We start from the raw sequence: 17367 nt of genomic DNA, 5'->3' as shown, positions 1-17367 counted from the left end.
CATCATTGTTCTAGGACTTTGCACGGCGGGACCCCTGGCACTGTTATTACTAGACTATAATGTAAACTGTCTAGACCATACTCTTTTAAATGCTGCTCCCACAGCCCATCCAAAGCTCCCAGCAATCCTCCAGAGCTGACTTTGAATGATGCCCTCTCCTCTCAAGGTGTACTTCCGTATTAAACCACAAGATGGCAGTCATTATCCAACTACCGTACTGACTGATAAAACAAGAGATGGACTTCCAAGATGTCAGTCCCAATGAGGAGGGTAAACATTAAGGAGGTTCTATCGGTACATATCCATGGTACTTCCTCATGAAAATATTACAGTATCATATTATTATACTGTAATACTTGCATGTTTTTTTCCATTGACAAATACAAAGAAATTTGTAATTTGATCAATAATGAATGAATTACGAATAATTAACTACATGAACTTCACTAGTCACTTTTGAGAGGATAAGGTTAGAAACCATAACCTATAATGAAGTTCAGAGCAGTAAATCCATAAAATCACTTTTGCAGTTTTGTTGTCAGCAGCTCAATTCAATTAATTACAATCAACAAAGCAGGAGTGCTCCCATATATTGTTATTATTGTTATTATTATTATTATTATTATTATTATTATCATCATTATTATTATTATTATTAGTAGTAGTAGTAGTAGTAACCAAGTAGTAGTAGTAGTAGTATCATCATCATCATCATTAGTAGTAGTAGCAATATTAACGATACTTTAATATGGAATCCTTGTCGAGTAATTCAAAGCAGTCTGCAATATAATTTATATCAAATTTCCCATAAAGAAGTCAACCATTTGTCACTGCAACCACCAGAGGGTGACATATGACACCCATAGGGTGCTAATGTTTAAGAAATAGAGAGGACTATTACATTACAGTTTGAGATTATTTTTAGGATTTGGGTTACACCTACTGATGGGGTGGGTGGAGGAGGGTGATAGGATTTGAACAGTTTGGGAAATGAATACCACTTACCAGCTAAATTGGAAAAGTTTGGCAGCGGCTGTTAAGTTCATCTACTCTACCTGTAGTACCAGCCACCAGTGGCGGACTCAGGCTGTTTGAAGGGCAGGGGCGAAAAAATAAAAAGGGCACCTACTGCACGACATGGGGCCCCACCAGCGCACAAAAAGCTATGATGCATCCTGTATGATGAAATAGTCTTCATCCCAGATTAAGATTAAAATTATGTTATTAGGCGATCCAGATTAAAAGTATAACCACACCTCTATGATAAAAACACACAGGGAACTATAAACCTTTAAAATGTTTATTTCACAAACACCTTCGAAGTAAAACGCAGTAACTACATCTTAGAAGGTTACTTTACAACTTGAATATAGTCTATTATCGCGCAAAAAAATATCATGCCACAGAAAAGCATTAAGTAATAGCCCTCTGTAAGAGATTATAGGCTATGGCCACAAGGTCACTATAAACTCACCGCTGAGTAAGCTATCACAAACACACTGCAACTGCCAAAAAGAATATCGTGATTTTTCGTTAGGGATGCAAAATGAAATGGTGAATAAAAAGAATATATGAAAATTGCACTCACATAGGCTATAGCCTAGTCTATCACCACTAACCATTATCACCTAAGGGTACAATGAAAAATAAAAAAAAACGGACAGTGCAGATGAGATTACATCAAAATGCTAGCTAGATATTAGCCTAATTTATCGGCCCCTTGCAAAAACACAGAAAAGATTTGTTAGCGGCCATACAATGTGTTTTGAATGTAAGCAGGGTTTGAGAGGTAAATTAAAAATCTTATCAAAGTATTTGGCGGCACCCCTAGACTGTCGTCACGGCACCCACTTTGGGAAAGCCTGCCCTAGAGAGGGCAGTTGTAGGGGAGACTGTAGGGCACTGCATCTCATTTTCTTCACTGGGATTTTTTGCATCATTTTTGCATCACGTTTTCTCCACTAGAAGGACACTCATTAAGACACATTATTGAATTTCCTTGCTCTAGAGGGGACATCATCATAACTTATTGCATGAAGGGGCACCCTAGAGGGCACTCAATCATTTTTTCCCATGTGAGGGGCAGCCAATAGGGCACTTCCTCTCGTTTTCGCCACTCTAGAGGGCACTTTAGCGATGCTTTTTCAACCATGGGGGCAAGTACCTGGTGAATTTTGGGATGAACCAGCTACTGTAGCAGATGCACAGAAATACATGCCATGTCCTGATTTTGAATGTGTGAACATATGCATGCCCCGAAAATGTCCTTACATTGGCATATAAATGTGTGCGTAAATATTTGTGGAGAGTGGATGAGGTGTTTTCATCAACTAATTAGGCTACAGTCTGAGTTTTTTTTAATTCTCTAATACTTTGCCAGACTTGCCCTTGCCCCCACCACACGAGGTCATTCAGCTGAATATAGAGTGAGCAACAAATCACTGCGGTACAAATACCCCTGAGGTCTTAAGTGGATTTCAAGTCATCCTGTTTGGCGGGGCAGAGGATAAACATTTATAAAAAGCATGAATGGAGAGGAGACTGTTGGGAAGTGTAGTTCTCATGTTACTAGCGGATATGACGGGTTTGGTGTACAGCTGGGTGTCGTCTGCGCTGTGCAGGAGTTTGACGAATCATTCGACGTTGACAGTCCTTGGGATTCAGATGACTGTGTTTTCTTGTTAGCAAGCTAACTTTAGCTAGACAGTTAGCAGGTTATGAGCTTTAGGTAGCGGAAAGAGAAGAATTCGAGTGCCAACGCGTTGTGTGGATGTACTTATTTTTTTTGTTCGCCTTAACATTTCTATGCGATGACATTGGGGCTATATTAGCTGGTAACGGAAGCTAACTTAACTTTAGCTAGCTAACGTTAGCTAGCGTGACATAAGTTGTTCGCTGCATAACTTAGCCACTGTGTGGGCCATCCACTAAGCTTACCATACGTCAACTGAGGGTAGCTAGCTGGGAAATTGCTAGCTGTTATATTAGCTAGATAGCACAGCAACGTGCAGTGGGAACCCGAAGTAGAACAGAATAAAATTAGCTAACTAGTGAAGCTAGCTACGTTTGGAATTTGTAATATGAAAAAAGCAGCGTCTGACACATTAGGATTTGTCCCTCAAAAAGACATCGTATACAACAAACTCCTGCCGTACGCGGATAGATTAGATGGCGAATCCAATGATTTACTGACTAAAATAAAAGGGAACTTGGGCCGAGCAGTCCAGCTCAGAGAGATATGGCCCGGTGTGCTGTTTTGGACAAGGAAACTTTCCACGTAAGTAACGCTAGCTAACCTAACGGTTGCTGATTGTTTCATTGTGTTCTCAATCTGAGAGTCTTGGAGTAATGCAAGCCAATTGTAGCCGAAAATTAACGTTATACTTCAATGTTTGATATTGTCTGTGTGTCTGTTTGACTGCCGTCTGACAACATTTCACATTGGCTCTCCAATTTAATAATATTGATCATCTTAATAAACTACCGCTTTTACCTAGTCCACTCTGGGTCAGAATAGCCAATTGTATTGATGTTAACATTAACTAACTGTTAATTCAGTTAGTTTAGTACTTGTTGCAGTTGCACACATTCACCATGGCCAATGGGTTATTCAAAACTCTCTAGTGTTAGCTTGCTTGCTAAGTCAATGATAACCCATACTATTTCTCGTAACCCGGCATGTCCTCATGCTTAAATGTTGGCTATGTATGCTCGCAAATTGCCCAGGACATCATGTCTTAAAATGGGCGGTTTAGGTTACATATTCAGGAAGCAACAGAGTGTAAACGGTAGAAAATACACAATCGATGACCCAGGCAGTGTAGCACAGTGCCATGTCATGGTCACTCCTGTCGACGACTGTGTTGGGGGTCGGCATTTGTTTTTGTAGCAGAGAACCAAGCTACCAGATATTTCATAACGAAAACAAGAAAACATTTTATTGATCATACATGTCGTTAAAGAAGCATTGCTTTGATGAACTGCTATCAAGTTACTTCAAACTCAGCTGCCTTTTGATGTGTTGGCAACATATTTTTTTAGACTTTTATATATATGTTTCACCTGATCATAGTGTCTGATATCCTTTGTTAGTGCCCCTCAGCTGAACAAATAAATGGATTAATCAAGTGACAATATTGGATTCGGGCTTTAAAAGACAACAAATTGCAGATCTGATTTTTCACCCCCTGTGTTTTTTTCTTTCAACTTTCGATTATGTTGTAATAGAATCACATTGCTATAGCACAAATATTATCAATATTACAGTGGGTTACTTGGGGTGCTGTTTCATTTTGTTTCACTCGGTTGCTGGGCTGTTTTTAATCCGTTTCAGTCCTCATGCTGGCAGACGGCTCTGTCCAAGAGTGAGTCACTGCCGGCTCAGAGAGATGGAAAGTTTGCTCTCGGGTTGACCCAGATTCTGTTTGCTGGTATTTTGGCGCTCCAGTAGAGATACAAACATTTTTTAAGAGTCAATTTTAGGGTCTCACCAAAGCTTATTCAGCTTAGGTTGTGTTATTTCAACAATGTTACCTCTTTTTATTGAACATACACTATTTCTCCTGACTAATTTGAATTCTGGCTTGTTTGTAATTTTCCATATTGTATGTTTATATTACATCAGAGGGAACACAAGCACCTTGTTGAGTTGGTCTTGTGCATGCTGTCGACTGGTGTTTTCAGCACTTCTCATATTATGCATGTAGAAATGTGTGAAATGATCCCAATGATCTCTGTACCTCTTATTTAGGTACATGCGCCTGTATGGACGGAAGTTCAGCAAAGAGGACCATGTGCTGTTCATCAAGTTGCTCTATGAGCTAGTGACAATCCCTAAACTGGAGATCAGCATGATGCAGGGCCTTGCTCGCCTGCTTATCAACCTCCTAAAGTAAGAGTGGGCCTCATCCGTGTTACTCAGCAAACTTGCACACATACCGAGTTCAGCACGAATTGTTTCCCCCTTCAATGTTGCACATTAAAGTCTTGTTAAGCTAGATTGTAAAAAATCTCTGCTCTAAATTGGCCATCGATAATTGCTAACATATTGTGGTGTCTCTTATTTATATGGAAGAAACTGTGTGACACGTAAAGAGAATGAGCTAGAATGCTTAGTTTTATCCTTATCTGTTTGTCTGTCTGCTGATCCATCTAATAGGAAAAGAGAACTACTCTCAAGGGAGGACCTGGAGTTGCCTTGGAGGCCGCTGTATGAGCTGCAGGACAGGATCCTGTACTCCAAGACTGAGCATCTTGGCCTCAACTGGTTTCCCAAGTATGCCCCTGTTTGTTTCCTTTTATTATTGTAATACTTTTTTACCTAAACTTTGATGTTAGTAGATCATATTGAATATATGCAGCCTGGAAATAGCATTCAATGGCATACTAGTACTTTTAAATTGCACTCTAAATGTCCCCTCATTTGTTTTGGTGAGACATTAGATAACATAGTTTTAAGCCAGGGATTGTACTGCTGAACTATTTTGTTGTTATAGTTTATCCAGATTTGAAAATGATAGTGTTTTCTTTCTTTTTTTTTCTTTTTTTCACCATCAGTCCAACACTTTCAGCAGCCTCCAACATGACTTTCCCTCTGGAGTGTGTGTTAATCACTGTTATTTTTCTTTTCCCCAAACCCTATTCCAAAACTTTTGCTAATAGGCAAAATTATTCATTGAAAAAATTAGCCCAGAACGTAGAATAAATATTTTGGTGCATCTGTACTCCACTGTAAGGAAAACAAGTTATCAAGTGACAACACTCCTGTTACTGGAACAGCTAATGTTGATGGTTGACTGCGCAGGAACTTGAATGAGACTAAAAGTACTGAAAACTGTGAACGTTATACCAGTTAAATATCTCTCAAACCTGGGAGTCATGCATGAAGAAGGTGGATAGGGGAGGATTATAACCTTATTGGCCTTACATTATTCACCAAAACATGATTGACCATTTCCCCCCTGTGATTGCTTTTAGATTAGGAAACAAAAGCCCACCCATTTTAGTTGGGGTTAGCTGCCTTTGTTTTTAAATGATAGTTACCCCTACTTATAAGTTTGCCAGATGTTTTCAGAGTGTTCATCCGCTACTAATGATTTTAGACTTCATGGGTGATACAATCAATGAGTTGTTTTGTTTTTACTTCCCTTTATTAATTATGTGCGGTACAAACAATAATACAGATTGCTAACAGAACATTGTGGCTCATCTCCTGACTTAACAAGTGTACCTATTTTTTTTTTACACTGACATTTGACCTTCAGTGAAACGTAAACAATGTATTTTAGACATCATACTGTATGTCTGTCTTTGTATAACAAGATGTTTTCATAAGTCAGTTTTGTCCAGTTGATTGCTCTTAGGTTATGTGTTTCATATTTTGAATGAAATCTAATTGCTTTCAAATAATTTGACCAATTTGAGGGCAGAACACATCTGGCAAACTCTGTACTCTGCAACTAGCTGTACTCTTAAGTAACAGTGTTCACTGAGAACTGTGCAGTTTCGGAGGCAAAGTTTAAATGTCTGACCACCTACCCTATGTTACACCCTTGGACAACCCCTATGCCATTCTTACAGCAAGCAGTGCGAGGTGCTCTTTTATGGTGCTATGGAAACATTGTATGTTTCTCACAAAAATGCCTTGCTAGCACATCACCATTAAGTTACAACTGAGAAAAGCAAGCTGCCTTGGCTGATTGCCAGCTCATTTTTTTAATACATATGTTTGAACACCATACATGATAGTCTGATTGCATAAGCTGAACATGGTGATAGTAAATTGTATAGATAGATGTATAAAATGTTCATATTTGGAGTGATTGGCACTTTGTCGTGTGCTGAATGTGTTCTTTATGCCTTTGTCTCCTTTCACATTCAGTTCTCCACGGCCTCGTTCATCCTCTAAACTCATAATGATAAAATTGGTTCAGAGGTGGTAAGGACAATACTTCTCTTTGTGTTTTACTTTGAATTCATCATTTGAGGCACTTGTTTTTTTTTTTTGTTTTTTTTTTATACATTGCATGTGAAAATGACAACAAAAAATACACTGGACACCCCCACGCAGCTTGTTTGATGTGATAGGAGAAAACTCAATACAATATCAATGTTAACATTCCACTCATATTGGAGACTGTCGCACTGCAGCTAACAGATTTTATACCCTCCTCCTATCCCCCCATCTCAACTGTGTCAAAGTCATATTTTTATACACTATATGTTAGTTTGTTTGATTTTGTTTGGATCTCTTAATCTACTATCAGGTTATTTTCCCAATATGTCGCCTATTGTGAATTATTTGGCATCAAAGTAGTAACACAATACAAATGACTATATTAGGAAATAATACAGGATATTACTACATATGCTTAGCACTAGTATTGTTGTTTACATTCATTCAATGATCTCAACCATTTATCTATCTATCATCTGACCCACTTCCAGGGAGGTTTTGCTGTTCACACCCCTCTTCCTACTGTAGCTTCTTTTGAAGTTAGCCAACTCTGCACTACTATATTTTCAGAAGTCATGAGGGAGCACAAGCTCTTGTCACGTTTCCTCCCCTTCTGGAATGTAGTGGGGTGAACGTAATGTTTCACTCCAGCTCAAACACTAAGGTCATAGAATTTCGGGTTCCCTCTCCCTGGGGTTTTGAGTGTCGGTGCACTTTGCAATGGGACACTCAGGTTTAGGCTCTGGTCTTGTTGATGTTGGAATTTGCAGTGGATGAGTTTGATGCTGATCTGTGGCCTGTGTGTTGTAGGCTTACAGTGTTACAGTTAAACATTGGGCCGTGCATACCGAGCATTTAGATACTTACAAATGGGCTGGCAGAGGGTCACCCTTGATCTAGCTGTTAGTTTATTGAATTAAATCTGTAGTAAGTTGACTTAAAAGACACAACTGCTTTAAAAATACGTAACCAGTTGTTGAATGGGATTGGCAGGGGAGTTCCAGTAAGGTATGGCTTGAGCTTGCATGTGAGCGGATAGGTGGGATTGTGGGAAGGGAGCTCAAAGGCTGTGGTTATATTGGTCTAGAGCTTTCGACACGGTTATGTGACCAGAGTCCTACCTTTGCAGACCATCTGTGAAGATAAACATGTCAGGAGTTGCTTACGCAGAAGAAAGCTTTATTAATAGTAGCAAATCCAAAACCATTTCAAACAAATTGTTACAGCAGTGGATGAATTAAAGGGGGCATACATATTATGAATGGGATCCATTAACACTCAAATTCTGTATATTGGCCTGCGGCCAGCCAGTTATTATGGTTCTGACAGTGAAGTCAATGTAGTCTATTAATGCCATTGTATCACAGTTTCCTCACTATACACCAGCCCCTTATGATTTTCTATTAATGACTGTTTCACTGTACACCAGTCAAATGTGTAAAGAATTTGCTGTGTGCATGCAGTCAGACTAAGTCTAATTGCATTGGTGTGCAAATTGTTTAACTGTCACCCTAACATCAATGTTTCTGTGTTTGTGTTGACATCTCACTACAGTTCTTTTTCACTTCCTTTATTCCAGCTCTGTGGAAAGTGTGTTGAAAACACTTGTGAAAAGCTGCAGACCGTAAGTACACTTTAATATCATTGATCTGCCTGTCTGTGTCTGTCAATCTTTTTTGATTTAGGCGACTGGAAGGTTTTTAATCTGCAAGTGAAAAATGAACCGAAGAACTGTTTTGTCAACATCAGAGGTTTACAAGTCTGTGCATTTAAATGCTTGTCTCAGCAGTCCTTTTATTGACTGGATAAGAGATGTAATCACCAGAGGATGGATGGATAGAAAAAATTAACAATTGTATAAGGCTCGGCTGATGGAGAAAGTCCTCCAGCTGAATGTTGGGCATATTGTGAATAATGTAGTAGATGAAGCAGCCCAGTATTGCATATTAGGCATCACTCACAAGCCTTATCATGCCGAAGCAAATATAGCTTTGCCCTCACCAGCAGGTCCTTGATTGTGATAAGTTGTGCGTGTGCGCATATCTGAGACGAGCGCCAGGGCTCAGTCCCTCAGTTTGCACTTAGGCTGATAATCCTATTATCTCATCTAATTCTGTCTTGTGTGAGAGTTTCCTGTTACTGTGAGAAGAGAGTGATTTGTGGTCAGCTGCAGTCCCACTATGGATCAGTGGCGAGGCAGAGGGAAGCAGCCTGGGTTGGAAGCAGCAATATTTTCTAGTCCTCTAGGGAATAGTGTGGCCATTGAGGAGGCTATAAAGTAGATGAACTGAAATGACCCCCTGGGTTTACTCAAGCCTCAAGCACATGATGAACCATGAAAATCCCCCAGTTAGACTGTGAGCCTGGTGGCACCACAGGATTTACCCTAAAAACAGCTAAAAATGTGCCAGGTTTATAACTTGTAATCTCCCCCTTTTTGGAACATTGCACTCCGGCATGAAAATTACAGCAGCTGCTAATTCATAGGTAGTCCAGTCTCCAGTCTGTAATAGAAAGGTACAGGCATGCACACACACTTATAACCATGTATTTATATTGGTGCAGCTAGGGCTGTTCACAGTATCTCACACTATCTCTTACTTATTGTCAATGTATTAAAGCCAAAATTAGCTTCCATACATCCTATGGGTGTCAGTGTCCAGTGCCTGATGACTGTGTTGTGGCATGTGAAGATGTGATTTGGAAGGGATCTAAGAGGCTTGAGCTTCCCTGTAGCGCTATCTAAGCCACTCTGCTGGTTGAGATGCTTCCACAGATACCTGTTCATAAGCTGATCATATTAGTTTGGCACAGCTCAACCAGCATTAGGTTGTTAGTGTGTCAGTATATCCTGTGTTAAATTCTCTTATCCCTTTTTAGTGCCATCACCTGTCATGGCCTCAAAAAAAAAAAAAAAAAAAAAAAGCAAACAGCTAAAGCTAACTGTGATTCTGTTTCTTTTCAATAGATATTTCCCAGAGTCAGCTACTCAGGAGATGCTGGAGGAGTGGCGACCACTACTTTGCCCCTTTGATGTCACCATGCAAAGAGCAATCAGCTACTTTGAGCTCTTTCTCCCCACCACCCTGCCCCCTGAGCTGCACCACAAGGGGTTCAAGTAAGAAACTCCTCACCCTCTCCCACTTAGGAACTGAGATCTGATTCCATTGAGGAACAGGTTCCAATATTTTCCTAAACGGCTGGAGCAAAACACTTTTGCCTCATCGATTTCCATTATTAATTACCATTTTTTTTCTGCTCTTTTTTTCAATTAACAAAATGCACAATTTTTAATTCATTATCACATTGTCTAGCTTTCATGACTGTAGGTTGTAGTGAAGCTTGGGGGGAGGAGTGTGTGTGTTTAGTTTAGTTCTCTGCGGCTGAAGTGCATTGCATGGTAACACAAGAAAGAAGATTGAAAAGAAGATCAAAAGTGTGGCTACTCTTTAATAAAGAGTCTGGTTAGTCCTTCGCGTTGCTATGCACTTCAGCTACAAGGAAACTGCTTACTTACCATGGAGAACTGAACACATAGTTCTTGCCAAGTACACACACTCCTCACTACATTATGCCACAACCTCAGTCACACACAGTACACAGTTGTGTGAAGTGTGAATAGTTTTGGATGCTGGAGTCATTTGGACTCAGGGTAGTGTGACTAACACAATAATAAAACTGTACAGTGTCAACAGTTAATGTTTTTTGGGTGCTATAAAGGTCTACACAGGTAATACTGTATATATTAGAAAGGAATTGTTAATGGAATTGGGTCATTAAGAAGGAATCTTTAAGGATGTGACATTGATAAAGTCTTCCTAACGCTACATAACCTCAATTCTCAACCCTACTCTCACCCCAAAGGCCCTTGTGATCTCTCCCTATTGGTTGACAGGTATATGAATTTAGTAGGGGTGTGTTTTGCTCCTGTTAAAGTTTATTTTTTCTAACAGGTTGTGGTTTGATGAGCTGATCAGCCTGTGGGTGTCCGTACAGAACCTCCCAGGCTGGGAAGTGGTAAGCAGATTAATTTGCTGAAAAGTGCTGAATACACAACAATCAGTATTTCTTCCTTCCCTATATAATGTTTTCTCCTACATTTTTGCAGCATCTGGTCAACCTCTTTGCTCGCTTGGCCAATGACAACATTGGCTACATTGACTGGGACCCTTATATCCCCAAGGTTGGTTGCCCTCTCAATCTGATTAACCCCCTTTCACCACCCACTACACAATCTTACACCCTTGTTTGTTTTGGTGTTTGCGGCACGTGCAATTATCTGTGCCCTGACCTTTGTGATCTTGGCTAATGGTGTGTATTTCATGGCCTTTGCTGCTGGTCAGAGAAACAAACTATCAAGTTTCCTTGTTGATCTTTTGGTCACATACGGCAAGTGACTTGCATCATGTCTGTGTTTCACACTGAGCAACTATTTTGATCTATGCTTTGTGACAACACCACTATCCATTACTTATCAGTCATAAACACACCCTCCTGACCCATTCAGCCCAGTGAAATGTCATGGGGTTGTGATCAGTTATTACAACAAATAACTACATCAAAATAATCAGATAATTAGACCTATCTAAAGTGGGACATTCTGTCCATATGTATAATCTTTTAACCCTGATAAACCTCATTAGAAGCACAAAATTATTGATACAGAAATTAAATATTGGCCTCTGGTGTTTTTTTTTTAATCCATTTCAGATTTTCACCAGAATCCTGAGGAGTCTGAATCTCCCAGTGGGGACCAGTCAGATGTTGGTCCCACGATATGTCACCAATGCCTACGACATCAGCCATGTGGTCCTCTGGGTCTCATCCCTACTGGTCAGTTTATAGTTCTTTGATAGCTCTTTTTGCTGCAGCTAATAACTACTGCAACAGCTAGTGTGAAACAGCTTGGCTAAGTGACTATGTTCATTTCAGGGAGGACCCAGCAAGCAAGCCCAAGCACAGCTCAGTGGCCTTTTCAACAGCATTACATCCTTCTTCCACCCATCCAACCATGGCCGCTGGTTGGTGAGTCACCTTTTGTTTCTTGTGGATGAGTGTGCAATTGAAGAGAAGAAATCATAAGACCTTGACAAAGCAGCTATACATAACTGATACAATTGGAATACTATGTTGCTTGAACAATACATCTTTACTATTGTGTAAGAGGGACTTACTTTCATGATGTGTATGAACAGCAGCAAAATGGCTGAAAAATGGGAAAAAGAAAAAAAAAGTTAATAGACTGATCTTGAATAAATTAGACATGTACAATTTTTTACCAATTGTAACATTTTGTATTATAAATTGGCCCTTGCTGCACTTATTGTATTAGTAGATGACCCCTCATAACTAATGCTTTTCTGTAAATGTCACCACAGAAGAAAAAAAAAACAGTGGGAATTTATGATGCTGGCGGGTCTCTCCACTCCATTTTGCTAATATATGAATCAGACCTGATAAGGGGTTGTCAGGTATTTGCGTTGCCAACACACAGGCAGGCTGGTGCTGCCAGCTCTTGCTATGGGCACCCAGTGTGTGTTTGTGGTAATTGTCAGTGCCTTCAAAATAAATAAGCCAGCTTGATCTTACTCAGAAATAGCCAATGAACGTTTCAAACGCAATGGCATTGATTCATCATTTTCAACTCAAGGATACCATTGTTTCCATGACAAAAGAAGCAGCCTTTTTGTTCCCTTGTAATTTAAACTCTGAGGTTGCGTGGCAGTGGCCAGTGGCAGAGCAGGGAGGCAAAGATAACAGGTTTATCACCAGGTGAAAAAAAACTTGGGGCACTGGACCAGTTGGGCCACTGACTGACCAATCAACTGGCCCAAGTCAACGTCCCACTGGCACCAAGCCATCAGGCAATTCTTATTATGGAATGAATATGATTGTGTTCATTTTTTATTTGATCTGATTTGATTCAGTGCCTTGAAGACTGATGCAATTCAGTTGTTACAGTGACTTGTTTTTGACTCTGGTTAGGACTATGAAACAGAAAGTTCAATGTTAGCATCATAATGTCATTAGCATTATATATAGGAAAGGCACCTGTATAAAATAATCAAAATTTCGGACCAGTTACACTTGACACATAATGTACCTTTATTTGAGATTGCTCTGAAGCTTGATAACATAAATTCATTTCTCAAAGCCCCCTACATTTTACATTCTCTTTGCATAGGGGCATTTTTACCCACTGCTAGAAATGTGAAAATCTTCCATTCTATCCCAGCAAAAAAAACAAATAAAAACAAAACAAACAATGGGGCTAAGTAGTTCTTATAATATGAAGCATCCAAATAGAGCCACTGTAGTAGTGACCGCGTTTGTGTAAATTAAACAGGTTGTGACAGATTGCAATGATAGAATAAAATGCAATGGCAGGACACAACACCCTCCCTTCCTCCAGCTTTCACACGGTCCCGCATGTTTGAATCATGTTTACAGTCATATCTTGCGCAGTTGGGTGGTCACCCTGATTCCCTGATAATTATTACATCCCTAGTTCCTGACAATGAGGTAGAGCAGGCAGTCACAATGCGGTCCCAGGTCACTCTCCTGAGCTTTTGCCCTTCCATTATCGTCATCGTTTTTCTAGGAAGCTCCCTGAATCCTGTCGGCAGTCTGGGTTTACGTTGGTATCTGGTTCAGAAATAACAAGAGGACATGTGAGTGAGACTGCTGCAGTGCTATAAAAGGTCACTGGGATCAGGGCCACATGCCTTTCTTATTTCAGGAAACCCCCTCTGCTAGAGCTGCAGCGCCACAGTCAGCAGGCTGTGTCTTCATACACAAACCTTTATTTTTGGCAGGGGGGTGAGTTTTGTGTTGACTCTAGGCTGTTGCTTGGAAGCACACGAGATGTTCTTCCTCTTAGCAGTAGCTTCATTACATGTAAACAGTGTTTTGCAATCAGCTCTACATAAAAAGTACATATTTAGCCATTGCTAAAGTCAGATAATATTACGCTAACAAAAAATACTCATATCTTAGTAGAGTCTGTCATGCACATTGACCTGCCATTCACAAGAAAAGAAGTTGAAATTCAGAATCTCAAGTCAGGGTGTGTTCATTTAGTATGCAACAAAATGCGTGTTATTCTTTGCCTGATGAAATTCCATCAATTAAACTCAACTGATATAACACTGAAGTAGTGAATTGTTCCCTTCATAAGCATGTAAGTACAAGATGAGTAGACAAATCTGTGTTCACAGTGCATTGGTTTGTGTTTGTGTGTCTGTTGTGTGTCTGATGTCTACAGATGCTCCATACAACACCCTCCACCTCTCCATTTGTCCAGACTACATGGAGGCACACTGTCCACCTGTGTGTCACCCCTGTGTCATGTATCTGTCTTTCTGTCCCTCTGTCCTCATATCCAGATGAAGCTGATGAAGCTGCTCCAGCGTCTCCCAGCCAGCGTGGTACGCCGGCTCCACAGAGAGCGCTACAGGAAGCCCACATGGCTGACGCCGGTCCCCGACAGCCACAAGCTCACAGAGCAAGATATCACCGACTTTGTGAAGAGCATGATGCAGCCGGTTCTGCTGGCCATGTTCAGCAAGACGGGCAGTCTGGACGCAGCCCAGGCCCTGCAAAACCTCGCTCTAATGAGGCCTGAGCTGGTCATTCCCCCCGTGCTGGAGAAGTAAGTGTGTAGTGAACAAGAGTATTATTGTTGAAGGATACATTTTTGTTTGAGTCAAGTTCTATTTCCGAAGAGTCTGGAACACTGTTGATAGATTCAGATCATGGACCAGACCACATTTTGAAATGCAGTCAGAAAGGGCAAATTGTGCTCTATTTCTTCAATAGGACATACCCTGCTATGGAGACTCTGACGGAGCCCCACCAGCTGACAGCCACTCTCAGCTGCATGATTGGTGTGGCACGGAGCCTGGTGTCAGGAGGGCAGCGCTTCCCTGAGGGCCCCACACACATGCTGCCCCTGCTCATGAGGGCACTGCCAGGCGTCGACCCCAATGACTTCAGCAAGTGCATGGTGGGCACCAGTGTTGTTCGTGTCTAACCGCTTGGGGCATTTTTGCTGCTTTTTTTGCTCCTTTTGGTTGTTTTTTTCATGTTGTTAGTGTGTTTGATTCTAATCCGATTGTCATTCCCGTCTTTACAGATAACATTCCAGTTTATTGCTACATTTGTGACTCTTGTGCCTTTGGTGGACTGTTCGTCTGCCCTACATGAAAAAACTGACTTGACAGAGGTGAATCACTGCTCGTTTTTTTTTATTTTTCCTTCTTAATAATTGAAAGTAAGTTGAACGATGATGCTTCCTTTTACCCATATAATGTATTTTGTCTCTGGCTTTCAGGTGGAGAGAGAGATGTGCTCAGCTTCAGCAGAGTTTGAAGACTTTGTCCTTCAGTTCATGGACAGGTATGTAGAAGACTTAAAAAAAAAAAAAAAAAATGAACAAACATGTTCTCTCTTAAAAGCAAGTTATGAATCAGCTATGGTTTTCAGGCATGCAGCTGTGATGACAGCGGGTGGTCCATAGATATTTTTAGTTGATGACATCACTCTCTCAGGTTAACTGATGACCACCTGCCTACACAAAATATTAGTCAACAGTTAATCTCTAAAAGCAATGTGATTTAAGTCTAAATCACATTGCTTTTAAGAGAATGTTGTTTAACTAAGTGCAATCTTCTGTGTTTACGTCATGCTTTTACAAAGAGGATTTTTTGTATTTTTTGTATTGGCAATGAAGGGTTTTGATACCATTAGAAACCTTGTATTTTCCTTCTAAATAAAATAAAATTGCTGGACAGAAGGAAACATTAAATGCAAGGGTTCACTGTATTAGTGTTCATTTTCTTGCTCGCTTGCTTGATTTTATTACATCGTGCTTAACATTTATTTCCTTTTCAGTGGCCGGAGTGAAATGTATTTGAAAGATTTAACTAATGTTTTTTTATGTGTACAGGTGCTTTGCCCTGATTGACAGCAGCACTCTGGAGCAGACTCGAGAGGAGACGGAGACGGAGAAAATGACTCACTTGGAGAGTCTGGTAGAGCTAGGCCTGTCCTCTACTTTTAGCACCATCCTCACACAGTGCTCCTTGGATATCTTCAAGGTAAGACTCACACCTCCCTCACTCCCCTTCTCTTTCCATCTCTCTCACACCTACACACATATATACTGTATATATATATGGATATATTATTAATATCATGTGTCACATTATTTTACAGGTGGCTCTGGACAAGGTTTTCACCTTTGCCACCACCAACATCTTTGAGACACGTGTCTCTGGGAGAATGGTAGCTGACATGTGCAGAGCTGCCTCCAAGGTGAGTCGCATAGGCCTGAAGCACCAGCCTCTTGTAGCTTCTCATTTTACTGTGGTCCTCATCACTGTGTTTCTGTTTTCAGTGTCACCCTGCAGAGTCACTCAAGCTTTTCGTGCCACACTGCTGCAATGCCATAAACCAAATTGCTGTCAGTAAGTGCTCAGCAAACAGGAAATACCATTTCTATGAGAGGAGTTTTCAGAATGCATGAATCAGTGGAACGTTGTTTCTTCCATGAGGTCTTTATCAGTCTCTGACATGCACTGTTTTTATCAGATGAGGAAGTGCTGAATGAGGAGGAGCTTGACAAGGAGTTATTGTGGAATCTCCAGCTACTGTCCGAGGTGACTTAACCCTCATGAATAACCATGGTTTATCTTGGGTTCCTATGTTTACTAACAGTTTACTCCTAATCCTTTCTTCTTAACATATTTTTGCCTCGTGCGCCTCAGGTGACCCGGGTGGATGGTGACAAGATCCTGCCCTATCGCTCTCAACTGGTTCAGATCTTGCAGCTTACCCTCCACCTAAAGTGTAAGCAGGGCTACACTCTTGCTTGCAACCTGCTGCACCACATCCTTCGCTCCTCCGCCCTCATCTACCCCACAGAGTACTGTAGTGTACCAGGAGGCTTCCAGCAACCCATCAGTGACTACCTACCCATCAAGGTACCAACGCACTTAGTAATGGACTAGATGATGATTTTTACATTTCAGAATCTTCTCAAGTCACATTTCTCAAACTCATGATACACAATAGTGTGGTTTTATTTATTGTAGATGTCCCAAATGTCAACTGCACCTTGCCTTGAGTCCATGTGTTTGTCCATTTTCATTTCTGCACAGGTTACACAAGACCTGACGAGTGTGCTATCCTAGTTTACATTCAAAATCTTTTTATGACCATGAACTGTTGTTTTGTAAGTTTGTTTGAGCATGCATAGTCTTATCAGCTCCCTAATCCATTGATGGAATGTGTTTCAGAATCAAAGCCATATTGGCACTTGGGAGTAATGCTTGTCCCTCAACCAGACAAGTTACACACCCTTTTGTGCTCACCCTGACCTGCTTTGATTCATTTTCTCCTCCTCTCTTGGG

The 17367-nt window shown here is 40.7% G+C and overlaps 1 protein-coding gene across 4 annotated transcripts in view; it reads left to right on the top strand.

The window, feature by feature from the left end:
- Positions 1–2655: 2655 nt before the first annotated feature.
- The window catches only part of psme4a (proteasome activator subunit 4a), a 28221-nt gene continuing 13509 nt past the window's right edge, over positions 2656–17367 (top strand). For 3 of the 4 annotated variants that reach the window (XR_011696030.1, XM_071531560.1, XM_071531561.1), the window contains exons 1-19: positions 2656–3277; positions 4751–4891; positions 5159–5275; positions 6881–6937; positions 8535–8579; positions 9924–10073; positions 10909–10972; positions 11064–11138; positions 11666–11788; positions 11888–11980; positions 14341–14606; positions 14774–14960; positions 15090–15179; positions 15288–15352; positions 15903–16053; positions 16172–16270; positions 16353–16422; positions 16547–16614; positions 16723–16938. Coding sequence is in view for 3 of the 4 variants with exons in the window: in XM_071531560.1 (XP_071387661.1) it covers positions 3081–3277; positions 4751–4891; positions 5159–5275; positions 6881–6937; positions 8535–8579; positions 9924–10073; positions 10909–10972; positions 11064–11138; positions 11666–11788; positions 11888–11980; positions 14341–14606; positions 14774–14960; positions 15090–15179; positions 15288–15352; positions 15903–16053; positions 16172–16270; positions 16353–16422; positions 16547–16614; positions 16723–16938 (2274 nt within the window). In the remaining variant the exon portion in view is untranslated. The remainder of the gene's footprint in view (positions 3278–4750; positions 4892–5158; positions 5276–6880; positions 6938–8534; positions 8580–9923; positions 10074–10908; positions 10973–11063; positions 11139–11665; positions 11789–11887; positions 11981–14340; positions 14607–14773; positions 14961–15089; positions 15180–15287; positions 15353–15902; positions 16054–16171; positions 16271–16352; positions 16423–16546; positions 16615–16722; positions 16939–17367) is intronic. The other variant, XM_071531562.1, reaches the window with a different exon arrangement.

This window comes from Centroberyx affinis, unplaced genomic scaffold, assembly GCF_046629955.1.
Source record: "Centroberyx affinis isolate AG114_WGS23_722 - 3 ecotype Tasmania unplaced genomic scaffold, CSIRO-AGI_Caff_v1 ptg002097l_1, whole genome shotgun sequence".
NCBI classification, from domain to species: domain Eukaryota; kingdom Metazoa; phylum Chordata; class Actinopteri; order Beryciformes; family Berycidae; genus Centroberyx; species Centroberyx affinis.
This window is presented reverse-complemented; position numbering and strand designations above follow the sequence as displayed.